At 39.4% G+C, this 13801-nt stretch overlaps 1 protein-coding gene across 16 annotated transcripts in view; it reads left to right on the top strand.

Moving 5' to 3' along the window:
• Positions 1–13801, top strand: part of Erc2 (ELKS/RAB6-interacting/CAST family member 2) — an 882113-nt gene that overhangs the window by 708268 nt on the left and 160044 nt on the right. For 4 of the 16 annotated variants that reach the window (XR_009227574.1, XR_009227575.1, XR_009227576.1 and 1 more), the window contains one exon: positions 7948–8013. The exons of the other annotated variants lie outside the window; for them this stretch is intronic. Coding sequence is in view for 1 of the 4 variants with exons in the window: in XM_058582165.1 (XP_058438148.1) it covers positions 7948–7974 (27 nt within the window). In the remaining 3 variants the exon portion in view is untranslated. Of the gene's footprint in view, positions 1–7947; positions 8014–13801 lie in introns of those variants that run through there. 16 annotated transcript variants of the gene reach the window in all.

Below are 13801 nucleotides of genomic sequence, written 5' to 3'. Positions count from 1 at the left end.
ACTGGAAATTTCTCTCCCTAGCTTCCCAAGAGTGTGTCTGAATATACATTATGTATACCTATATATATGTGTTTGTGTATATATGCATGTAAATATATTTTCACATTTCTTACACAGGCAAAAAATTAGCCATGTGTGTCAGAGCTTATCAAAGTGTAGATAAAGAACAGCAAAACCCAGAAATTTCTAGTTCCCCATGACAGTAACCTGATAAGAAAAGTTATGTATCTTAGGCTTTTAATATCAGTTTCTATCAACTCTAGTATGTCCAAAGCTTGCCTCAATAAGAGAGAATAGATTTTTTTCTTTCTTCTTTTGCATTGCAAATTTAATTTCATGGCCCACTTGTTGGAAGAAGCCTTGCATTTTAGCTTCATGTAGGGATGAAACTTTTGAATTCAATAACCCATGAAGAAACTTCTTGTTGGTACTGATATTTATTGAATGGGAGAAGGGTTCAGAGATTTCTACCATTGCCCCTCCTGGGCCAGTCCTCTCAGAACAGAAGCCAATAATATGTTGGCATGCATTTGGAAATAAATCTTGTGAGCCACATGCTTCTTTTCCAGTACTTTTGTCACAAGTAGATTGGAAGATACTGTGTTTAAACTCAGTAGTTTCATTATTTTTACAAAGTAGAAGAAACAAAAAAAAAATATATAGGACAGATGCCCCCCCCGTTTTTTTTTTTTTTTTTTCATTATTCCCCAAAGATTACTAAACATTGCCAAAGCCACTGAAATGTAAACCAGAGGGCCTATGTGATTTCTCACCACTGGGAAAATAAGGTGGCAATTTATTTGTTTGCTTGCTTTTAAGAGCAGAAGCTCTGGAATAACCCTCTGTGAGGCCACAGGTAAGAAGGAAATGGGGACAAATGTCTAAACTGCTGTTGTGGGAGGTATTTAACTGCCTCCTTCCTTACTAGCAGTTACAGGCTCACCCAACCATCACCAGCTGCAGGAGAGGAGGGGCCAGGCCGCATAGCAGCGAGGGAAGCTGCCTTGCAGATGAGCACGTTATTGCCAAAGCTCTTTAATCTGGGTGTGATGTTTATTCTTTACATGTAAGCACATGAGGGCATGACTTGATAAACCCTGCCGGGTAGGGTCTTCATGTATGAGAGAAAGGCAGAGCTTCTTAATGAATCAAGATTCTTTGGTTAGAAAAGGATTTTTCCATCAAGAAGGCTTGAGCCTATTAAAGATTTCAGCCTTACTCTATTTTGGGTAAAGTAGATTTTCCCCCCTTCAACTGATTTGTCTAAGTTTTACACATTGTTTGCAGTATTAAGGTTTCATTAAGAGATTTGTTGCAGTGTCTTTGGAGTCCACAGGGGTTTCCAGACAGCCTGTACTCCCCAGCTTATAGATGGAACTCCTCTTGGCAACATAGGAGGCTTGATTTCTTTTCAACTTGCTGCCTTAATCCAGTCACATTTGTCTAAGAGGCAGTATTTCAGCTCCCCCATTGAAAGGGGGTGGCCAACCTTGAAATGCTGGGAAACAGGGAAATCCATTTTATATTGCTAAATACTATCGCCACTCCCCCCCCCCCTACTTTCTTGAACTGATTTAATAAGGGTAGTGTCTGAGTTACACCCTCCAAGCACTTGCAACACTCTAAAGATAAGGAAACACTCAGAGGAAAAGGACTCGGAAATATCTTTTCAATATGCACTCCATATACTGTTTACAAATTCTGTTAGTTTTGCTAAAAAAAAAAAAAAATCACTGTACTTATGAATCACTGGAACTCTAACATTTTTTTGGCATCTATTATTGATCTGGATAAACTCTAACTTAGAACATCCCAGAGAAGCTAAAATATTTAAGAATGGTTTTACACAATATCAGATTATTTTGACTCATATCATTTTGCCTTTGCATTAGTGTGCTATCAAATAATTTGTTGCAATAATACATAGTAACAAACTCTTGAATGCTGCCATTATGAATGATGTGCCCATTTATATTTACATAAGTCCTCAGCAACTACAATGTAGTTTAATTTACATTCTCCAATTTAATTCTCATAACAATCCTATGAAGTGTCAGGATCAATATGTGGTCCCATTTTCTTTTTTAAGCAACTGATGAAATAAAGAGTCAAAAGGCTAGGAGATTTGGTTGCTTACCAGCCAGGAGTAGAACCAGAGTCATGTTTAAAAACCCAATTTTCACTGTGTTTAACAAAGCCAAGTGTTAATGACTGATGGATGAGGGAGCTAAAATAAAGCCTGTCTTCACTCCCACCCCTTTTTTATGGTTATCTGGCGATGGCTCAGATTTTAGCAGATGTTGACTTTGAGCTCCCAAACAATATTGTTGTCCAACATAGAGCTTTCCAGCAGTTTCATCTTCAGCTGGGTATCTTGTGTTCTTTAGCTGAGAGAATTGGCGCCATGCACCAGAGACTAGTTTGTCAGAATTTCTTTTGCTTTAAGGAAATGGAAAGTTAATTTTTTAAAGATGCCCCACAATGATAGTGCTTAAAAATTGAGAAGAGCACATACACATGTTTCAATATAAATGAAAAGATGACTACCCCTAAAACTTCTGTAATGTTCTCACCTGCTCCCCAAAGAGGTCTTGGGTGACTGCCTGGCCTCAGGGTGTCCTTGTGAAGCGAACTTGCAGAATAGAACCAACTTATCCAGTCTTTGCCTTTTATCTGAGAGACACCCCTGAGTGTCTTAAAATACAGACAACATCCATCATCTCCCTGCTCAGCTTAGTGAAGTTTCCGTGTTCCCCAAATGGTAATAGAAGAACAAACCAGGCATGTGGCTGGTACATTAGAAAGGGTAAGTAGTCATTCTGAGGACACAGGGTCAGCACAATCTTGACAACTCTGAGGAACTCTGAAATCCAAGCAGCACCCTCTTTCAGAGGAGCCCAGTCACTCAAAAGAGCAAGAACCAAGCCTTATTTAGTTATTCATCAAGAAATGTTTGTTAGGCTTCCATGACTGAGATCTTATGGGGTGGAATGAAGCAAGTAAAGGTGCTGCCTTTTCCCCCAAGGTCCTTAAAATTTGGTGAGGTGCCACTGATAATCCATACATGTACGCTTGCAGTAGCACATGAGGACCCCTTTCTTTCAAGAAAGCACAGAGGGACCCAGCTGAAGTTGTAGTGTTTCCCTCCTACCAAGGTTCAAAAGAGATCTGAAAAAAGGGCAGTTCACAGTTCAGAGTCCTTCAGAGCTGAGCTCAGCAGACCAACAAACACCATTTGGGGGCAAACAGAGCTCTTTTTTTCTGTGACTTTGCAGCTCATATGGCAGAGTCAAAAGGGTGTGTGTACTTTTGCCATTAGGTTGGAATCTGACCCTCACTCCACAGCTCCTGGCCAGGTGTCTGTCCCTGAACCTTTCTTCCCACAGCTGCACAAGAACCCTCACCTGTGTCTCTGAGCCAAGGTGAGACTTGTGAAGAAACAGGTACAGCTGCCAGAACTCTCTCTGAGAGGAGGCACTAATACAAGTTAGCTCTTTCTGGCCTGGGTATTTAAAAAGTTCAATGAGCAGGTATCTGAACCTGGATAGGACTTTCCTATTTTTTGGGTCCTGCAGGATATAGCAAATATAAGTCAGGTAATACCTGACCCATCACCTGAACAAAAACATTTATCCATGGGCTAAGCTATGCAGGGGGTAGGAGAGATGGAAGACACCAATAAGTAATCTCTAGAGGGAAAGTATGGACTTGAACTTGGAAGAAAATATAGTGTCCTGATGAGGTCACTGCCTTTCTTTTCCAGGCTCACACCTAAGCCTGTCATTTTCCTTCATACATGTCTGTCCATTCTCTGTGCTGGCCAAGCCTATAGTTAGAAATGCCAAGAGGATCTGCTTTGCTTGAATCCAGCCTCAGGGCACATCATGAATCCCATACTGTGGTCCTGCTTCGTGATTTGCAGAGGAAGGCTTTTCAGAGCTTGAAATTTCAGAGAAGCCACGAGAACTGAGAGTTGCTCTGGATTCTGTCCACTCAGACCTAGTTATGATTTTCCTAATTGTCCTGCAAGGAAGTCAGGTTGAACCTCCTGACAGAGACAGCCACTGAGTTGCCACAAAGGCAGTGGGCTATTTGAAAATGACACTTCGCTGATTCTACCCTCCTTTCTACCTAGGAGAGGTGTGACTCTAAGTTTCTCATTAGACATATGGCCCTCCTAATGTCAAGGAAAAAGTCAGGCTATTAACTCAAAGGGAAATGCAGGTGTTTTGAAAAGCAAATCCAGTGAAAGACTTGGGTCTGCCTGCTGGCTGTATCTAATATATCAAAATACAGATCAATGAAAGGTGTATATCAATTTATACTGTTTATAATGTCCTATTATAGAGTTCCTGCTCAGAACTTTCTTGCTGGGGCTAATAAATGCCGCCCACAACAGCAGTACTCTCTTTAGCAATGACTCAGTTCCTTTGCTTTTCAATCTTGTCATCAACACAGCCACTGAGAGCAGTTGATCAGTGAGGAGTTTTGTTTTATCTTGGCGTTTAGAGGATCTCATTAGAGCCCAGCATCTGGGCTTTCCATGCAGCCTCTTGTCCATCCCATCATCCCTTGAGCTATCGATATGTCCTGAGGTTACTTGATGGTGAAGCCTGCCTTCCTCTTTAATCTGGTTGTTTTGTGGACGCTGTGCTCTGGGCTTTAGTCCACCTTGGATGTTTTCAGCCTCAGATGCTGTGGACAAAAGCACACAGATGACTGTTGAGCCAGAGCCTTTCTTCCCATCCACATATTTTGGCAACTTCTGGCAGAGCAGTGACTCTCAAAGGACACACAAGGGATCAAGCACTAGGCAGCATCCAGAAGAACTGCTACAGAGTCGATTTGGAAACAGAAAAACAAGGAAAGGAAACAGACTCTCCCATGTTTGATAGATGCCTTTTAAAAATCCAAGTATTTCTAAATAACTTGGCATATAGTGAGAGAGCAAGTGATACTTATCTGTTTCTTATTTGGGGGTTCCCAGATTTACATTTCTGTGTGGTAAGGTTGCTAAAGAAATTAATATTTGCACACAGAGATGCAGGCAGCAGGGCAGTGAGACAGCTGCAAATGTTTGGAAGACTTGGAGCTGCCTCTCTGATCAGCTCCTGCACTTTTGGTTTTTATTCCCCAAATGGACACTCACTCTGACCCAAATCACTTGGTGATGAGGGTCAATTCATGTTTACACTTTGAAGACTAGAGAGACCAGAAATGATCTCTACCTCCCTTTCTAGTTCTTTTAAGAACTCTTTCAACTTTAAAAATGAAAAACTCTTAAAAATGCATAATATTCTGAGTTCACAAAAGGAATTCACCCACATTTCTGCCATGTTAAATGTTAGCACAGTTTATGTTGGACTGTCATATTTCTTTACTTTATTCACCAGCGTACAAGACGTCGATCTCAACATCTGGTTTTTAATAACCCTCGACATGTGGGAGCTCCTTTTTATTCCTATGTTGGACTAGGAACAGTAGTGATATTGGCAGTGTATATTTTCAAGCTACAACTCCTGTCTGATTCAATCATAATTAATTACCACTTTTTAATATATTTAATTTGCTAAAAGTGACTTGCATTAGACTACATTTCACTGTTAAGAAAGTAGCAGTAGATTTTGGTGGCAGTAGCTTTTCTTTTTCCTACTTTTTAATTATTCAATTAAAAACGTATATGAGTGAATTTGGAAGAAACTGCATGTATATATGCTATTGAGTTATAAATACACAATGAAATAAACAGATCTGAAAGGAAAGTTGTTTTACAGCCATTTAGAATGGGGTCAGCAGGGGCCATAGGCTGCATTTTAGAGAAAGCCTCCTGTTTTGTGATTTTGGCAAATCATAGCATCTTTCTGTGCTTGGAGTTTTCCTACAGCAGCCCTTTGGGGCTCAGTAACCTTTGATGAAAGCTCAGGCCTTTAATCAGAGAAGTATCTTTACATTCACACTCAATAGCTTTTTACATTGAATTTCAGGGGGTTTCTAGACCCCCTGAAACCCACTTGTGGATGCTCTTGGGTCTCATGCTATGTATGCTTTCCTTCTTTTTATTTATTTATTTATTTATTTTTAGAGAGAGAGATAAATTTTTTTAATATTTATTTTTTTAGTTTTCGGTGGACTCGACATCTTTATTTTATTTTTATGTGGTGCTGAGTATCGAACCCAGCGCCTCGCGCATGCCAGGCGAGCGTGTTACCACTTGAGCCACATCCCCAGTCCTATGCTTTCCTTCTTTATGACTATAAAAAGAACATCAACTTTGCTTTTCTCCAGAGATAGGGAGGAAGTTCAATGCATGTAAAATTACATTTTTCTCAAGTCATATAGGAGAAGGAAAGTTTATTGCTAAGAGCAATTACTAGACAAGTAACAAACAAACAGTAATTTTTATGTAAGATGACCTAGCCAAAATCATGAATGTGTCTTTTTTTTCCCCCAGAATATCTCTACCCAAACTCTTAAGAGAAAAATCTTCCCAAATTGCCCAATTCAGATTCTGTATAAATTCTTTGATTAACTCAAGTCCCTTTGTGGGCCATTGAGCCCTTTGGCAGTCTGGTGAACTTTCTGAATCTCTTCTTAGAATAACATTTTTAAAAGCATAAAGTAAAATACATAGAGTGACAAAGGAAAGAAATTATATTGAGTCAGTTCAAATACCACACATCTAAATCCTTAGGTAGATAAAAATTACCTTGGCTTACTAGCAAGATTGGGTTGAACTATATGAAATTACTGTTTTTCCAGGTCAAAAATGGTTAAATATTGGCATTTTCATATGATTCAATCTAATATTATAACAGCTTGAGTAATAAGGATTTATGTGAAAAAATATTCTTTTTTTCCTGTCCCTGGTTTTCAAAACAAAGAAGAAAATCATAGTAAATTCTGGTTTCATTGGGATTTATTAAATAACAAACACTGCTTCCAAACTGTGTGTGTGAGACTGGGATATGGACCACACAGTCTTATATACTTTGTGTCAGTTCTCCCGGTAAACAGGAAAAATTGTTCAAAATGGGGATGTTACGATGGTGAATATACTTCTGTCTTCAAAGATTCCATTTTCCTGCATATTGGTCTCTGGACTAAGAGAAGAAAGTGGCCAGGCCATTTTGGAAACATTTTAAGCAAGGATTCAGACCAAATTAGTTTCAGTTTATCCACAGTTGAACAAAATGTTAAGTTAAACAAAACTTCCTTTCTATAAGCATTCTACTGAATTGAACGTTTACTCTCTTTTAAACTTATTTGATTGCAAATGTATAATCATTTCATGCAAATGTATAATCATTCCATGGCATGCACATCCTCCTTAATGCTGACAGCAAAATAGAACTTGAAAAATAAGATTGAAGTATTCTTTAGTCTTTGTGAAATAACCAATATGAATTATTGCATGCAAAAAAAGCTTGTTCTACCCGGGTAGATGGAGATTTTCTTTCTTTCTTTTTTTTTTTTTAAGTTCATATTCAGTCTTTATTGATACTTTAAGCTTAAGAGAAATTAAGGGTATTTGATTACTATAATTACTTCTCTGCTTACTTTAAAGGTTTAATCTACTCCTTAGGCATATGCAATTCAGATTGTATGCTTTCCAAAAAATAATCATCTGCTAATGTAGACTAATTTTAATCTTCTAATCCAATCTTGACACAGAGTCAGAACTGGGTGGGTGAATGTTTTTGTGTGGGGGTTGCTGTAGATACAAAACTTGCTTATGCATTTGACAAGTCAGTCATGTGGAACTTAAGTTACTACGGATTTTATTTATTTATTTATTTATTTTGGTCCTCGCTCTTTAAGATTTAAAAAAAAAAAAAAAGTGAAGATTCATGTGCCTTTCCAGTGCATCTCTGTGTAACTAACCTTCTCTTCTTTCATTCTGGTGCTCCCCTCCTCTCTGTGCACCTCCCTACCTCGGGCCGGCGGCAGGATGACGAGGAGGGCATATGGGCATAGCCGGGCCTGTAAACCAAAGTTCCAGTTTTGTTTTGAGGGGTGAGAAACCATCTTTTATATCATTTTTCTAAGAAAAAAAAAAGCAAAAGAAAAATTGCATTTCTAGTGTTGTGTTGTGCGCGTGCTCAGTTGTGCTTGCTGATGTTTGTGATTGTGCCCTGTGTTTGCTACTGTGTTCTGTGAGCGCAGAATGTCCGCGCACCCTCACCATTCCCAAGAGCCCCATCCATCCTTCCTCACCTCCCCACCTCCCCAACCACATTATTGCTCTGCCTTGTTTGGGCTGGGTTTAGCACGATTCCAGTGTTTCTGTGTTATTTGAGATGCAAACTATGCCCTTAGTAGGATGCATACCACTTTTTAAGGCATGATTGTGGACTCAGAAATTGTCGGAATTCTCCAGTTGTGGTTTTCAGCCAACTGCTTGCTTTTACCAGATATGCCAGTGTGGTGTGACTCTCACGTCCTTCTGGTTGTGTCAAATGTTTGGCAAGGAATAAGGAAAATAAAACTTTATCTCTTCATGGAGCTGAAACTGTCACCTCTAAGAAGCCCATTTAATGGATTATGCTATCTCTTCTATGCAGTGCTGAAGAAAACACAAGGATCAAGGCATAGTAATGGTGAATGGGTAACTGTAACTCTTAAATGGATTAGATCAGATATGTTAACTTTAGCAGGCCTCGTTGTTGACATTTTATCTGTTGCTTTCTTTAAAATTCACAATTCTATGGAACTTTGCATTTTAAATTACACATGTTGCATTTTGAACAGAGTTGCATTCTTTTAAAAGCTGATTTTGAGCTAGTAAGAAGCCACCCTTTATTCCCATCCTTTCTGCGTAGTTGAATAGTGACACGTCTAAATTACCACATGGTCATAAATGGGACATTGGGCTCCAGCAGCTTTTGCTGCTGGGAATTGTTCCTATCCTGTATATATTGCTGGGTGTTTAACACAAAGTTACAAATGCCCTGGAGTTCAATGTTCATATCGTTACACAAAATACTTTTAAACTTGACATTGCCCATGACATTTGGTTCAGAACAAGGAATTGTGGAGATTGTATATGAGGATCTTTTTTGTTGTTGTTGTTGTTCAGAAAGTATTCCACATGCAGTTCTTCTTCTTCTTCTTCTTCTTCTTCTTCTTCTTCTTCTTCTTCTCTGTCTCTCTCTCTCTCTCTTTTTTTTTTCTGAGACAAACATAAAATGTCACATTGCTGGAGAATCAACAGGTTTGGGACAATTCTTTGGGATAACTGAAAAATGTATGCCCTTCCCCAAGTCTTGCTTTTCTCAAACCTGCTAGAGAGATCAGGAGAATTTTCACCAAGAACTAATGTTTGGCCTATGGGTGACAGCACCATTATTGTGTTTCACTTCTTAGTTGAACATGCTGTAGGTCCCCTGAGTGTGTCAGATTGCTGTGTTTGGGACCACAGGGAACACTCAAGGGTTGGTTTTTGGATAGAGCATAGCAAAGATGTAATGCCTCTTGGATCCGTTTGCTGCTTCGTGTTCCCTTTGGGTACTCACCACTTTTCCCTTTCCTGATAAAGAGGGAATAGCACAGGAATCAACAATTTCAGATACAGAGTGGTTCCAAAGGGAAGTTTGTCAATGTGTGGAAGTGGGGAAACCAGAGAAATCCTTGAGGTTCTCACGGTCTAGGGATAACTTTCAGAGAAGCATTGCATTGCTAATGAAAGTGTAAATTGACCTAAGACAATCAATGTTAAATGAGAAAATTTTAAAACGTTAAAAAGCAAACATATAAAACCTGCCCCTAACATGTAGGGACTAGGTAGACAAAGAAAGGTTCTAAGTTTGAGAATTGCCTTAAGAAGTAGAGCCCTTCTAGGAAGTCACTTCTTTGCTGTAAGCAAGCATCAGGGTGCAAAGCTGCATTTGTGTCTCCTGCTGAAAAATAAAGATTTTTATTGCTCTTTCTCAAGATTCATGACATTCACTGTGCCATTCCCTGAGATATGATCCCCATTGTTGTCATCATCCTTAGGAAGGAATTGGCTCTAAGAGACATAGAAAATCTTGCCTAGCTCAAGGCAAAGGTAGATGATGGCGTTGATCCCTGTCCTCTTTATTTCTACATGAACTTCCCCAGACACTGTGCACCCCAGAAAACAAGTGTCTACAGAAAATTAGTCAATAGATAATCCTACTTTAATATGTTGTAATAAATTTTATTGGCTTCTGAGGAAAACTACTTATCTTTCTTTATGACTCCTTTAAACAAGTTTGCTCAGATATCCTCAGGCTTTTAAAACTGTATCTTTAAGGATTTGAATAACGAGATAACTGGGGAAACCTTCTATTTTTAAACAGCCACTGCATGTTTTAAGTTGCATTACAATCTGTGAGGCCTAAGGAGACATTAAATTTATAACTAAAGATGGATAATAGTGGTACATTAAAAATTAACTGTTTTGAATGTTTTGATTTATGGCCCTTATAAAAGAAACATTACAAGATGTTATTTTACTAGGCATTAGTAATGTGCTCATAATAGCATCAGAAGGCTTGACTTGAATCTGGAATTTTGGTGCTAAAATGAATCATAATTTAGAAAAAGTTCCTCTAAAATTTACAACAATTTGGAATTAGCATAACAACCCTGACGACTCCTCCCTTTTTTGCCACTTCTGGATGCCAAGCTGGCATGATTTATCCGTCTCACTATGATCATTCAAGGATAGTATTTTCTGAGAGCAAAGTGAACTGGGGGACGTTTGCTTTTTTTTTTTTTTTTTTTTTACAGAATTTTGCTTTTGTACAGAATTTAGAACTAGCTTTTCCCTACTGTGACTCTCATCCCAGTATGTGGCCTCTGTAATTCGTAGGACACTATGGTTTGAAGGGCTCTGCTCTTAGTTTAAGTCTCTGGCCACCATCTTGAAATTCTCAATACTTTTCAGATAAGAGGCCCCCCATTTTCATTGTGCTCTGAGCCCCACAAATTATGTAGTCTGTGTTACTTAAACCCAGCACATATTCCTAGATTTTGCTTTTTATTGCTTTCTACTGCCCTCCTCCTCAGCTCATGCACATCTCTGTTTTCTAGGCCAATGATATACATGTGGCTTCCTTATTGCTCTAGTTTACTTCTGAAGACTCCATGCATGGAGTCACATTTCCATCAGGTAGTTGCCTTCATGCGAATACTAACAATGTGTATCCAATCACTGCCTTCTCACCGTGGCCCCTCAACCTACAACTTTTTTTTTTTTTTTTTTTTTAAAGAAGAACTTAGGCTGTCAGAGCCAAAGGCCATTCTAAAGCACTATTTTAGTTTATTTTATTTTTTAGAAGAGAGAGAATTTTTAATATTTATTTTTTAGTTTTCAGCAGACATAACATCTTTGTTTGTATGTGGTGCTGAGGATCGAACCCGGGCCGCACGCACGCCAGGCGAGCGCGCTACCGCTTGAGCCACATCCCCAGCCCAACCTACAACTTTTGACTGTGAAAATGTGTTCCTGGAGCCCTAACTGTATTTTCTCACTTGAAAATATACAAGAAAAGCAGCTGTTCAATTCTCCATAACTTTCTTCCTGGAAAATCCATTTGATGTGGCAGTCATTTGTGTCAATAAATAACTTCATTTCCATCCAACAAAGGTGCTTTCCTTGGACCCCTACTACCCAAGCGGTGCTTTGGTCCTTGAACTTCAGTGAGATGGGGCAGCAAGGAACCAAACCAAGGCATCATGTGAGACCTAGTGCCACATCTGCCCTGACATTTGGAATGTTTGCGTGCCTACTGTGCAGTCTTGTATTTGAGCAGACATAGAACGTAAGAGCATTTTTATTTCTTAAATTGCTAGCAAGATATACATCTTTTTCTAATGAAACATATGCAAATTTTTAGGACCTGATTCTTAAAAACAGAGATGTGGCATTAACAAGTTTTGGCATGGAGCCAGGATGCTAGTAGATGCATCCTGTTCAGAATGAGGAATTATAGCTGGATGCCAGCAGCACACGGACAGTGCTTTGGTGAGTGCAAGTCTAAATCCCAGAACATCAAGACATGTAGACACAGGAAGAGCTTTTTCACACATAGGAGCAGTTCTGGAATTGCCAGTAGAACCCTCAGGAAGAATGGGGAAGGGATGTTTCATTGTGACTGGGGAGTTAGTTTAATAATAATAATAATAATAATAATAATAATAGCTATTATTATTATTATTATTTTGGTACTAGGGATTGAACCCAAAGGTGCTTAACCACTGAGTGACATCTAGAGCCCCTTTTATTTTTTATTTTGAGATAGGGTCTCACTTAAGTTGCTTTAGAGCCTCACTAAGTTATTGAGCCTGGCCTTGAACTTGCAGTCCTCCTACCTCAGCCTCCCAGTCCAGTGGGATTACAGAGGTGCACCACCACACCTGGAAACTGGGGGATTGTTATGGTCCTTGCCTTCCCTCAAAAGACAGGGTGTTAGACACTATGCCTGTGTTTGTCCTGGGGAAGGAAATATCCACTGACCAAGAAAGAATTCAAAGAAAGAGCCCTGGACTCTAATGCTGTGTGGAGGTCTTCTTTTACACCTTCTGTATAAAGATGCCTGCTGGTGTTTAGATTCAACCTAGATTTCATGTGTCTAAGAATCTAATATGCCTCCGCCTTATGCCATTGGCCACTAAGACTTTCATTTATTCATTCATCCTTAACTCGTTTACCCATTCTTTCATTAGGTGATTAAGTCCTTGATTAGATGCTGGGAGAACAATAACTAAGACAAGTGGCTGCTACCCTAGGATTTACCTGTGTCTTGCCTTATTGTTCTGATTTTCTTCTAGAGATTCCCAGGGATTACATTTCCAGCAAGTTGTTGCCCTCATGGGTATGAATCTTCCTGTGTGGTTGAGGGAAATAGGATATAAATAATTAAACCTATGAATAGTAACCTTATATATTTTGATCATTGCTTTGATGGAAAACAGGAGATATTGATATCAGTGAGAGGAACCTACTTAAGAAAACATGTTCTTTGGGCAGATTTTCAAGTATGTGAGTTCTGAAAGCAAAGTCTTGAAGGGGGAGAGTCAGGAGGTACCACGTCAAATTATGTGCTTGGAAAGTGGTTATGAGCACGATCATTAAGGACTAGAGGTGGGAAGAGCTTTATGGGATAAAAAAGCTTGAAAATCATAACTTTAGGTAGAGCACAAAACAGATGAGGAGGGTGAGTGGGGAGGCAGATCACATTGGGCCTTGAAGACCCTAATAGGGAGTTTAGATGTTAGCCTAAGAAAATGAGCAAACTTTGGATGATCATACACAAAGATGTGACATGATTCAGTGTTTGCTGTAGAACAACCCTTGTTGCCTGTAGAAGGTGAAGTTCTATGGCAGAAAAAGCAAATGTAGAAGCCGTTCCATCGTTTATGAGGGAATTAATTGAGGGTGCTGACCCAGGGTGGCAACAGTAGAGCTACAGACAAGCAGATAAATCGGAGATAAGACTAGAAGGCTAAGCTAGTAGGACTTGGATGGGAAGGTGAGATGAAGGATGAAGCTGAGGATGCCTCCAGATTTCCACTGTGGTGTCCAAGCCAAGGCAGGCATTGTTTGAGGGTGGAGAGCTGAATAGGAATCCAAGGTTCTGTTTTCCCCAGTGGTCCAATTGGGCTGGCCAGGTGACAGACTTTTGACTTATGCCCTTTCCCAGTTGCCCATATGTCATCAGGGAAATCTTTGGCCTCTTCTTGAGATGATGGGCAGACTAACAAGTTTAAAGCATGGCCAAAGTCCAATTCCAAGATCATGTGGCTCCTCCAACTCTCAAAGAAAAGTACAGGACTT

Source organism: Marmota monax, unplaced genomic scaffold (assembly GCF_021218885.2).
Source record: "Marmota monax isolate L192 unplaced genomic scaffold, Marmota_monax_Labrador192_F-V1.1 WCK01_AAM20220418_F8-fsc00042, whole genome shotgun sequence".
In the NCBI taxonomy this organism is placed as follows: Eukaryota; Metazoa; Chordata; class Mammalia; order Rodentia; family Sciuridae; genus Marmota; species Marmota monax.
This window is presented reverse-complemented; position numbering and strand designations above follow the sequence as displayed.